Consider the following 12765-nt stretch of genomic DNA (forward strand, 5'->3'; position numbering starts at 1 on the left):
AGGGAGAGAGAAGGAAACATTATGGAGAAAAAAGAAAGTGTGAAGAGAGTTGGTGGAGGGCAGTGTCCAGGTAATCTAATGCTGTGTAACGAGTGATCACAAAACTTTGTGGTACAATTCGACAGCGATCCTTGATTTTGCTTACGGATCAGAACTTTGGGCAGGGCTTGGAAGGAATGGCTCGTATCTGCTCCCTCCGGGGTGGCTTGGCCAGCCGGCAGAGGATATACTTCCAAGATGGCTCACTCACATGGCCAGCGAGTTGGTGCTGGCCGGCGCCTGGTGCTGTCGCCTGCCTGAGGGTCAGGAACTTTGGCTCTTCTCCATGAAGGCTTCTCTCTGGGCTGTTTTGGCTTTTCCTAGCAAGGAGGCTGAGCTTAAAATCAAGTGTCCCAAGGGAGGGAAAGTGGAAGCTTCCATTTCTTGTCTTTCTTTACTTAAAGCTTTACTGAGATATTCACGTAACACAGAATTCAGTGGGGACGCCTGGGTGGCTCAGTCGGTGTCCGACTTCGGCTCAGGTCACGATCTCCTGGTTGGTGAGTTCGAGCCCCCCATCCGGCTCTGTGCTGACAGCTCAGGGCCTGGAGCCTGCTTCAGATTCTGTGTCCCCCCTCTCTCTCTGCCCGTCCCTTGCTCATGTGCTCTCTCTCAAAAATAAATAAACGTTAAAAAAAATTTAAACTTAAAAAATAATAAAAAATAAATAAATAAATAAAGAGGGGGCAGCACCTGGGTGGCTCGGTGGGTTAAGCATCCGACTAGGGCTCAGGTTTACTGGTTCAAGCCCCACATCTGGCTCTGTGCTAACGGCACGGAGCCTGGAGCCTGCTTAGGATTCTGTGTCTCCCTCTGTCTCTCTGCTCCTCCCCCACTCACTCTCTGTCTCTCAAAACGTTTATTTATTTTTAAGAGAGAAAGACACACACACACACACACAAAGTGTGAGTGGGGAGGGGCAGAGAAAGGGAGACACAGCATCCAAAGCGGGCTTGAGCTGTCAGCACACAGCCTGACACGGGGCTCGAACTCATGACCTGTGAAATCATGACCAGAGCCAAAGTCGGAAGCTCAACTGACTGAGTGACCCAAGCGCCCCTCAGGACATACTTTTCTGACTCCAACACTAAGTCAAAAACACTTTTATAGCTCTCTCTTCTTTTCCTTCACAGCACTTCATGAAGTTTCTATTTATATATATGGGACTGTTTTCTCTCTCCCCCACTGTCTTGTGACTGTTCCTACATAAAGCAGGGGTATGTCCATTTTTTAAAAAAGTTTATTTACTTATTTTGAGAGAGAGGGAGAGATGGAACCCCAAGCAGGTTCCACACTGTCAGCGCAGAGCCCAACGCGGGGCTCAAACTCCCAAACTGCGAGATCATGACCCGAGCTGAAATCAAGAGTTGGCCGCCCAACCAACTGAGCCCCCCAGGCGCCCCTGGCGTATGTTTATTTTTATCATTATTGTATCCCCAGGACTTCCGGCCACGGGAGTGGGTCATCTCCTCCTCCCATCATGGACGGAAGAGGAACTCCCATCAGAAGCCGTCAGATGACTGTAGCGTCAGCTGACCTCTGACTGCGTTCTCACAAAAGACCTTGTGCCAGAACAGCCCGGCCCAGCTGCTCCTGAAGTCCAGCTTCACAAAACTACAAGAGATAATAAATATGTATCGTTAAGTCCCTTATCTTTTCCGTGATTTGTTTCACATCAATAACCGAGGGTAAGCATCGGCCAAATTTTTTTGGAGTGATGTTGTGATCTTGGATGAATTCCTACCCCTCCCCGAGTCCCAGAGTTGCAATCTGTAAAAGGGGATGAAATATCGATCTTTGAGGTTCGCAGAGTATGTACGTGCCTCAGGGGCAAGATCAGAGCACAGAGTAGAAGCTGAATATGCCAACAGCAGTATCATCTCCTGATGAAGCATGTGGGCCACATAGCCCGGGTTTGAACCCTATTCTTCACTCCTTCTAAGATACAAGACTTCGTTCGGGCTACTGATAACTTTGCTGGCCCTCAGACTCATTACGTATGAAATAGTTCTATTAAAGAACCTAACTAATCTCATAAAAATTAGAAAGATAGGGGCGCCTGGGTGGCTCAGTCGGTTGAACGTCCGACTTCGGCTCAGGTCACGATCTCGCAGTCCGTGAGTTCCAGCCCCGCGTCGGGCTCAGTGCTGACCGCTCAGAGCCTGGAGCCTGTTTCACATTCTGTGTCTCCCTCTCTCTCTGACCCTCCCCCGTTCATGCTCTGTCTCTCTCTGTCTCAAAAGTAAATAAACGTTAAAAAAATTTTAAAAAAAATTAGAAAGATAATTCCCATAGGTGAGCCCAGATGACTCAGTGGGTTCAACGTCCAGCTCTCGATTTCGGCTCAGGTCATGAATCTCATGGTTCTTGAGACTGAGCCCTGCATTGGGCTCCCCGCTGATAGCACAGAGCCTGCTTGGGATTCTCTCTCTCTCTCCTCTCTCTGTCCCTCCCCCACTTGCCGGTTTGTGCACTCTCTTTTTTAAAGTTTATTATTTTGAGAGAGAGAGAGAGAGAGAGAGTGTGTGTGTGCAAGTGGGGGAGGGGCAGAGAGAGAGAGATGGGGGGGCGGAGAGAGAGAGAGAGAGAGAGAGAGAGAGAGAATCCCAAGCAAGCTCTGCACAGTTAGCGTGGAGCCCAGCCCGGGGCTTGAACTCACAAACAGTGAGAATCACGACCTGAGCCGAAGTCAGATGCTTAACTGACTGAGCCACCCAGGCGCCACCCCCACCGTCTTTCTCTCTCTCTCTCTTTCAAACAAACCCGAAAAAGAAGAGAAAGAATTCACTGAAAACCCATTTAAACTCCATGAGAAGACAGCTATTTTTTTTTTCAGTGCTCTATCCCAGCACTGAGATCAATGGCTAACACATAACAGATGCTCAATAAGTATTTGTTGAATGAATAATAAAAAGGCACCTTGCTTAAAATACACTTTAGTTAGCACCAGGCCTACAAGGTCCCTCAGGATGCCCCACTTGCTTCATCTATGATTTCACCTCTTACCACTGCCCATCCTCTCACTCTGCTCCAGCCACCTTGCCCTCTCCAATGTTCCTCAGCTATGCTAGCACATTCCAGGTTCAGGGCCTTTGCACCTGCTGTCTGCCCTGACCAGAAATGCTCCATCGCCGTTTGTTTCCTTCAGTCCCTCCAGATCTCGGTTCAATATCCCCTTTCTGCGAGAAGCTTCTCTCTGGCCACTCCTGGAACCCTGTGGTCCCATCCGGGCTTATTTTTGTCCACAGCATTTCTCACGGTCTGATTTCTATTTGTCTTTGGGCTCTCCTCGAAAGAACGTTAGCCGCCTGAGAGCAGGGCTCTATTTTATTCGCTGCTCTATTGCCCAACGCCTCCACTACCGGGATTTCAGCAGGTGCTAGATAAATATCTGCTGATTTAAAAAGCCCCATAAGTAAAAAATAAATAAATAAAAACTAAAAAGCCCCATTAGGTGAGCACTTGGATATTTACCGTCGGGGTGGGGTGGGGGGGGAAGAAAGGGAGGCGGGGAATCGCGCCATCCTTGGGCCAGGATTGGCTGGAGTCCCGGTCACGTGGCCGACAGTCCTGCCGGCCCGCCTTTCAGGCGGGCGAGCTTCGCGTGGTCCCAGGCGCTAGGGGAGGGCCGGGCCGTGGAGGAGGTTCTGCGCAGGCGCGTTCCCTGGCGCAGGCGCAGACGCGGCCCGGGCGCGCGGCCGGCGGCGGTTGGCGGCGCGTGGGGCCGGCGGGCGGTTGCCGTGGGCAGGACCCGAGTGCAGGCGGCTGGAGCCGGCGCCATGGTGGAGAAGGAAGAGGCCGGCGGCGGCATCAGCGAGGAGGAGGCGGCGCAGTATGACCGGCAGATCCGTCTGTGGGGATTGGAGGCCCAGAAACGGTCAGGGCCGGCGCGGCTCGCGGGGCTGAGGGGCTGTTGGGGGCGTCTGGCCTGAGGCGTTCGCCGCCCTCGGGGAGCCGGAGGGTCGGATTTGAAGCGCGGAGGCGGGAATTACGTGCCCGGGGTTGGTAGCCTTCCTGAGAGGACTGGAGGGGTCGGTTAGCGGTGTTTCTGGAAGCTGAGGGAAGCGGGGACCTCCCAGGGTGGTGGGAGGGTCGCTCCGAGGGAGGGCCTCTGGAAGGGGCGGCGGGGGAGTCCTGGTTGAGGATTCAAACTCAGGGACTCAGGCGCCCAAAGGGAATGATGCGGGGGGGGGGGGGGTGCTTAGGGAGGAGGAGGGGCCGGCCGTTCAGGGGGAGGATGAAAGGGGGGCGTCGTTCATTCATTCGTGGATTGTGGGAATCTCTTGGACGCTGGGGGGAACTGGCGAACCGAACGCGCGCGAATTTACGTTCTTGTGGCTTCGAAAGGGTGGGCCGCTGTGAAAGGAGGAGGGTATTTGAGGAGTTTTGGAGCAACATATTTCAAGTGGGAATCTTGAGGAGCTCGGGGAGGCCAGGGGTTGGAGGTGCACGAAGAGGTTGCTCATGCCTAGGTATGAGGGTGTGTCTCGAGAGGACTGGGCGCTAAGGTTGGGCATACCTTGGGTATGGGGTAGTTATCGGGGGGAATGAGGTCTTCGAAAGGGTTGATTGGTTTTATCAAATATTAAGTACCTGCCACGATGGCTTTTTCTTGGCGCTTAGCGAATATTAGCGAGCTGCATCCTTTGCCCACATGGAGCGTGCGTTTCTGGTGGGGGAAGCAATTAACGTAAATAACATATTAGGCAGTGCAAGTGCTGAGAGAGAAATAAAGCAGGGTAAGAGGATCTTTAAAGGATGCTGAGGTGGGAGAGCTATTTTGATAGGGAGGCCAGGGAAGGCCTCTGGAGAGGCCTTCGTATGAAGGAAAAGAACCATATGGAAGAAGCTCGCTAGGAGAGAGAAAACAGTGTAAAATTCTGGAGGCCAGAGCGTGCTTGGCAAATGAGAGAGAGAAGCAAAGAAGCAAGGTGGTTGGAAGCAAATAAGGTGTAGCTTTAAAAAAATTTTTTTGTTTTAAATGTTTATTTCTGAGACACAGAGAGCGCGCGAGCGAGCATGAGTGGGGGAGAGGCAGAGAGAGAGGAAGACACAGAATCCGAAGCAGGCTCCCGGCTCTGAGCTGTCAGCACAGAGCCTGACGCGGGGCTCGAACTCACAAACTGTGAGGTCATGACCTGAGCCGAAGTTGGTGGCTCAACCGACTGAGCCACCCAGGTGCCCCGAGGTGTAGCTTTTTTATTCCGAGAAACCCATGGGAAAGTTTTGAGCATAGGAGTCACAGGAGCAGATTTGCATTTTATTTTACTTATTTTAGTTTTTGATTAAAAAATTTTTTTAACGTTTATTTATTTTTGAAGTGGGGGGGAGGGGCAGAGAGAGGAAGACACAGAATCCGAAGCAGGCTTCAGGCCCTGAGCTTGTCAGCACAGAGCCCAACGCGGGGCTTCAACTCACAAGCTTCGGGATCGTGACCTGAGCAGAAGTCGGATGCTTAACTGATTGAGCCCCCCAAGTGCCCCCCCCATGTACATTTTTCAACTGAGTCTCATAGCAGCTCTCTGCAGTAGGAAGAGCAGTGATTGCCCCCTGTACAGACAAGAAAGAGGCTGCACAAAGCAAATTGACTTGCCTCTAAGGAAATTCCAGGTGGAATAGAATTCTGAAGACCTGGAAATGTGAAATGGAAGGTGGCCTAGGAAATGGCTGACTACATTCTGGCAACCGTTTTGTTGCTGATTCTGCATGATGTTTGGACCAAGTTTATCAGAAAACTGAAAAGGAGAGTAATAACCAAAAGGGCCCTCCAGGGAATTCATAGGGTCTAGCAGTTAAAAATTGGGCTGTATCTTTCATACAGTGTTTAAAATTTTTTGAAATGAGTTGCCAACATTTGAAAATCCAGAGAATTGGCTGAATTTGAGACAAAAATTGGGGTGCTTGGCTGGCTCAGTCAGTGGAGCATATGGTTCTTGATGTTGGGATTGTGAGTTCAAGCCCCACAGTTGGCGTAGAGATTACTTAAAAATAAAACCTTTAAAAAAGCAAGAAATTGACTTCATTTGAAAATACTTAATGACTTAGAATCCCTAAGGCCAAGGAAATAGTCAAACAAAAATTAAAAACAAATTTATTGCCTTTGGAAGTGATTATTAACAATGCACCCTCTAATGTGGTGAAATAAGAACTTCAGTGTGTCATCTGTGAAGTTTTCCTGCTGAATATCTTTTAGCCTAATCATGCTTTCAGAGAACAGAGGAACAGATTAAAGAACATTGAGGTAATGATAAGATGTCCAGGATGTGGGGCATTTTATAAGACAACTGTACTGGTTCTGTTCCAGAAGTCAGTGTCATGGAAAAAACAAAGGAAGGGAGTGTTTTAGGCTTAAAAACCATAAAGAGGTGAAGCCAGAGGCAAAATGTGAACCTTGACTGGATCTTGGTTCGAAAAGAAAACTCCTATAAAAACATCTTTTAGATAGTAGTGGAGATTTGAATATTCAGTCCTATTAGGTGATATATGCATATTTTTAAATTTTTTTTTAAAGTTTACTTATTTTGGGAGAGAGAGCGCACGTGCGTACGCAGGGGAAGAACAGAGTGAGAGGTAATCCCAAGCAGGCCCCACACAGGGCTCGATCTCACGAACCTTGAGCTCATGACCTGAGCCGAAATAAAGAGTTGGACGCTTAACTGACTGAGCCACCCAGATGCTCCTCTATGTTTTTAAGGTTTATTTATTTTGAGAGACAGAGAGAGAGACAGAGAACTCATGGAGGAGGGGCAGAGAGAGGGAAAGACGAAATCCCAAGCAGGCTGCGCCGCAGTGTCAGCGCAGAGCCCAAAGTCAGGCTCGAACTCACAAACCATGAGATCATGACCTGAGCCCACATCGAGTCAGACGCTTAACAGACTGAGCCACCTAGGTGCCCCCCCCCATTAGATATTTGAGAATTATTTTCTAGATGTGGTAATAATAACATGGTTATGAAGGAGAGTGTTCCATTTTTGGAGGTGCATGCTAAAGTTGTGACATGCTGTGGTGAAAGTGTATGGGTAAAAGGCAAAATGCTAACTATTCTTTTTACTTTTCTGTGTTTCAAATTTTTATAATGAAAAGGTGGAGAAGAAATGTGTTTCTCTCTGTCCCTCCCCCTGCCCCATTCCCCAATCTGGAAATTTCTATAATTTTTTAAAGCTTATTTATTTTGAGAGAGTGCACAAGTGGGAGAGGGGTAGAGAGAGAGAATCCCAAGCAGATTCTGCACTGTCAGTGCAGAACCCAATGTGGGGCTCAGACCCACGAACCATGAGATCTTGACCTGAGCCGAAATGAAGAGTCGGATGCTTAACTGACTGAGCCACCCAAGCACCCCTCTTCTGCAATCTGGTAATTTCTGAATTCTGTCATCTCCTGAAGAATAGAAAGATCAGATATTCCACATTGGTTGGAGCCAAGCAGAGGCCACCTCTGACATGGCACGTGGTTCTCTAGCCTTGTCTCCATCAGTTCAACTTCCCTCATTGATCTGATTTGCCTGGCCCTACAGGTGCGACTTTCCATTTTTTGCTGTGGGACATAGCCCACTTTATGGATGGGGCTCAAGGAATGAGAGCTGGCTCCCAAGGTTATGCACCAAGTAAACAGGAGTTGAATCTAAGTGACTCCGTTTCCCCTCCCTCAGCTCATTTTCCACAATCGGGGCTCATTCTTTCAGTCAAATAATCATAAAGGAAGATGTTGAGGCTGGCAGCTGTGTGTGTTTTCAGAATGCATGCTTCAGCAGTTTTTGCACTGCTTTTCACAACCAAGGCATGTCTGATTTTTCTTCCACTCAATAGTAGTTGATCCTGTATCTAAGAGTGAGGAAGGACGGAGGGTGACCCGAAAGAGCAAAGTAGATGATAAGCTCTATGAGGGCAAGCGTTTTATAAATGCTTGACAATTAAAATAGGCATTTGACTGGTCTTATTCAATTTGTAGTGCTTGCAAATTTGTAGACATTCACATGTATTTGTCGAATGATGAAATGATTGTACGTTGCAAAGATCTAGGAATTCAAGAAACCTGGGTTCAATCCAGTCCTGCTAACCAGCTCTCTTGACCTTGGGTTAGTCACAAAGTTTGTTGGCCTTAAGTTCCACATCTGCAAAAAGGAGTGAGTGTGACTAAATTTTTAAGGACTCAACTCTGAAATTTTGACTTTACAAAAAAGGTACTACAAAAACTTTCCTGTTTTCTTTTTTTTTTTTTTTTTTTAATTTTTTTTTTCAACGTTTATTTATTTTTGGGACAGAGAGAGACAGAGCATGAACGGGGGAGGGGCAGAGAGAGAGGGAGACACAGAATCGGAAACAGGCTCCAGGCTCCGAGCCATCAGCCCAGAGCCCGACGCGGGGCTCGAACTCACAGACCGCGAGATCGTGACCTGGCTGAAGTCGGACGCTTAACCGACTGCGCCACCCAGGCGCCCCAACTTTCCTGTTTTCAAAGCCTCATTATCCAACACTGCCCCTCTTCAAAAGAACCTCAGTTGGTTCCGTAGGCACACATTTGCCATAATAGTGACTGAGTACGTACTGTGTCTTAGGGGCCAATCCTGATTGTTTCACTTAAGGACCAATTTATTGTAGTGTCGATAGTGATTAATAGTTCAGTTTGAATCTCAGCTGCAAAAATTCTTAGTTATTTAACCATGGATACATTTCTTTTTTAACGTTTATTTATTTTTTTGAGACAGAGAGAGACAGAGCATGAACGGGGGAGGGTCAGAGAGAGGGAGACACAGAATCTGAAACAGGCTCCAGGCTCTGAGCTGTCAGCACAGAGCCCGACGCGGGGCTCGAACTCGTGGACCGCGAGATCATGACCTGAGCCGAAGTCGGCCGCCCAACCGACTGAGCCACCCAGGCGCCCCAACCTTGGATACATTTGTTAACTTCTCTGCTTCAGTTTGCTCATTTGTCAAGTGGAGATAATAGAATTTACATTATAAGATAGTTGAGAATTAAAGGAGATAATGCAAGGGATGCCTGGCTGGCTCAGTCAGAAGGGTGTGTGACTCTTGATCTCAGGGTTGTGGGTTTGAGCCTCACGTTAGGTGTAGAGATTACTTAGATGGATAAATAAAAACTTAAAAAATAAAAATAATAGATAATGCATAAATAGTGCTTATGCACAGAAAGCATTGAGTAAATTATAGTTACAGTTATTTGACAAGTATAAATCACTAGCCACAGGAGAAGGGAAGCTACATAGGAAATAGGTTGAGATAAATAAGGCCAATGTAAAGTAAAAGTCAGTGGGGTGAGTGGAGACTCCAGAAGGATGAGGAAGATTGTGAGGGGAGTAGATTTGCCTGAGCAGATCGTGGTGGGGAGCAGCCTTAAGTTCTGTTTTGGATTTTGACAAGACATTGAAGTAAATGTAATGAATGGGCAGTTGGATGGAACAAGATGGTAGATTTGAATGAAAAGTACTTTGCTGTTAAGTGAAGGTGAGATTATCTCTGAAGGAGAAGGTGGTCCAAACTGCCAAATGCTGTTGGCTTTACCATTTATCTGGTTGCACAGACCAGAAACTTAAGAGTTCTTTATTCATCTCTGTCCCTTGGGCCCATGTCCAGTCCCTTGTCAAGTCCTGTGTACTCTGCTTCAAACGATCTCAGCCACCTTTCTTTATTTCTTATTCCAAGCTACCCTCATTATCTCTGATTGGTCACCTCAGTAGTCTTCTCAACTGCTCTCCTGTGTTTCACTGGTGATTCTTTATAATCCAGTCTCCCCACAGCAGCCAGATTGATTAAAAAAAAAAAAAAATCAGATCACACAGTTCTCTGCATAAAGCCTTCCAGTGATTTCCTCTTATATTCAGAATAAAATCCAAAGCTTTTAAAATTCATTACCTTCCATGCCGTGCCCTGTCTGATCCTGCCTATATCTCTCTGGCTCACTTCATTTGAGCTCTTGAATCTTTCTGTTCCTCAAATATGCTAAACCTCTCTCTGGCCTGAGGTCTTTGTGCTTACCCTACTTAAAATAGTCTTATACCAGATTTTTTCATGACTCACTGTCGTCACACAATTAGACTCAATAAAATAAATGTGAATTTGGTAGTCTTGGGAATTTTTAACCATGAGTGGAATTCACTTGGCTTGACTTAACTTGTAGTGTGTATTGTGAATTCAGAGATTGTGATATAAAGGCTCTGTTCATTCCTTCCCAGAAATTTAAGAGGTATTCCTGTGGCAGAAGTCAAAGAGGAGAGAGCAAAGTTGGCAAATGTTTATTTAGAACCTACTTGTGTGCAAGGCAACGTGGAAGAGACATTGAAAGAGGAAAACTCATAGATTGTGGTCAGAACTGTATTCTCATCCCAGTTCTGGCCACTTACTACCTGGGAGAGCTTGGGCACCTTTTCTAAGCCTCTGTTTTCTTTATACTCTAGGCAGACATGAATCCTTTCCTGTGGAAACGTGATAGTGTACTCTGGGGTCTGTGGAGCCCCTTGGACTTCTAGAGAGACATCTTATGCAATACTTAGGATGTGTATGCTTTTTTTCCAAAAGAAAAATGGCAAAGAACCACAATTAAGGTTTCAGTGAGGTGCTATGTATAATTCTGTGCCTCGAACCTAGTGAGCCCTCTGTAGAGGGTAACTACTACCATTGTTGTTATCAGTGGACTATATGCATAATATATCAATGCAATTTTACATTATTTGTGGTATTGAGAGGCAATATGACTTAAAATATTTTTTTAATGTTTATTTCTGAGAGAGAGACAGCATGAGTGGGGGAGGGACAGAGAGAGGGAGACACAGAATCTGAAGCAGGTTCCAGGCTCTGAGCTGTCAGCACAGAGCCCGACGCAGGGCTCGAACTCACGGACCGTGAGATCATGACCTGAGCCGAAGTCGGACGCTTAACTGAACCACCCAGGTGCCCCGAGAGGCAATATAACTTGAAGACCACAGACTTTGGAGCAATATTGCTTAAGTTGATACCTGCTTTGCCATTTGGCAGTTGTGTGATTTTTGGCAAGTTTGTTTGTTTGTTGTTTTGATGCATTTTATTTATTTATTAAGTTCTTATTTATTTTGAGAGAGAGAGATAGAGTGAGTGGGGGAATGGCAGAGAGAGAGAATCCCAAGCAGGCTTTGTGCTGTCAGCACAGAGCCCGGATGTGGGGCTTGAACCCACAAACCGTGAGATCATGACCTGAGCCAAAATCAAGAGTCAGACATTTTGCTGACTGGGCCACCCAGCACCGAGGCACCCCAATATTTGGTAAGTTCTGTAATTCTCTTTTCAGTGTATTAGTTTCCTGTTGCTGCTATAACAATTACCACACATTTAGTGGCTTAAAACAACACAAATTTATTCTCTTACGATTCTAGAGATCAGAAGTCTGAAATCAGTTCCACTGGGCTAAAATCAAGGTGTTGACAGGGCCATGTTCCATGTGGAGGCTCTAGAGGAGAATCTGTCTGACTTTTCTAGCATCTAGAAGTTACCTGCATTTGGCTCGTTGGGGGTGCATTATTTTGCCTACTACAAACTACAGTTTTCTTCTCTGCAAAATGAGAGTAATAGTGCCTTTTCTTGCAGAGTTGAATACATAAATTGCTTAGAATGGTGCTGGGCATACAGTAAGTATTTAATAAGTGTTACCTATTTATTTTTTTTGATGGCTACCTAGTTTTCCATAGTATATACATATCAGGGCAGTGTGGCCTCAGAGCCCCGGATCTTAATTGCTCTCTCTTACTGTTGCCCTTACCAAGTAGCTGATTATTAGCCAATTCCCAGCTATGTAATCTGGGGTAAGCTAGTTGACCTCTTTGTGCCTGTTTTCTCAGCTGCAAAATAGAGATAAGAAGTTACCAGCTCATAAGATTGCCCTGAGGATTAAAACATAATACGTGTGAAGAGTGCTTAGCATGTAGTGAGGTTTTTTTTTTTTAAAGATTTTATTTATTTATTTATTTATTTATTTATTTATTTATTTATTTATTTATTTAATTTGATAGAGAAAGAGAAAGAATCCCAAACAGGCTCCTCACTGTCAGCACAGAGCCCGATGCAGGGCTCAATTCCAAGAACGTTGAGGTCTTGATCTGAGCTGAAATCAAAGTGTCAGATGCTTAACCAGCTGAGCCACCCAGGCTCCCCTAAGACTTTATTTTTAAGTAATCTCTACACCCAACACGGGGCTCCAACTTAACCCCAAGATCAAGTGTCGTATGCTCTACTGATTGAGTCAGACAAGGGCCCCAGCACATAGTGAGGTTTCAGTAAATGTTAACTGTTACTATTTTATTATGTAGTAGATTTATGTAATTCTGCGGATGGACAGCCGGCTTTCTTTTAATGTATTCTATTAATTCAGCAGCTGTTTGAGTAACAGTAAACTAAGTGCCAAGCATAGTCATAGGTGTTAGGGATAGGGTGGTTTCTGGAGCTTACATTCAAATGGAGAAGTGGACAGTGAACAGATGAACAAATTCCAGATAGAAGAGGGCGTGGACATAATTTTGGATTAAGTGGCCATTGTGGGCTTCTAAGGTGGTGACAGTTGAGTTGACCTAAAGAATTGCTCGTGCAAAAAATGGGGGAAGAAGCAGAGAACAACTAATGCCAAAGTCCAAAGGCTGGAGCCTGGCTGTGGGCAAATTAGCAGTGGGGAGAATAGGACGATCCGAGATGGGAGCGGTAGGCAGGGCTTTGGGTTAAGGAACTTGCATAGGGAACCACTGAAAGAT

The 12765-nt window shown here is 46.3% G+C and overlaps 1 protein-coding gene across 3 annotated transcripts in view; it reads left to right on the forward strand.

Annotated features, from left to right (window-relative positions):
* The first annotated feature begins 3715 nt into the window (after positions 1-3715).
* SAE1 (SUMO1 activating enzyme subunit 1) overlaps positions 3716-12765 on the forward strand; it is a 74815-nt gene continuing 65765 nt past the window's right edge. For 2 of the 3 annotated variants that reach the window (XM_086690209.1, XM_086690211.1), the window contains exon 1: positions 3719-3916. In XM_086690209.1, the coding sequence (XP_086546335.1) occupies positions 3819-3916 (98 nt within the window). In that variant the 5' untranslated portion in view covers positions 3719-3818. Of the gene's footprint in view, positions 3917-12765 lie in introns of all 3 variants that reach the window. The other variant, XM_086690210.1, reaches the window with a different exon arrangement.

The sequence above is a fragment of the Puma concolor genome, chromosome E2 (genome assembly GCF_028749965.1).
Source record: "Puma concolor isolate L17-30 chromosome E2, mPumCon1.1.hap2, whole genome shotgun sequence".
Taxonomy (NCBI): domain Eukaryota; kingdom Metazoa; phylum Chordata; class Mammalia; order Carnivora; family Felidae; genus Puma; species Puma concolor.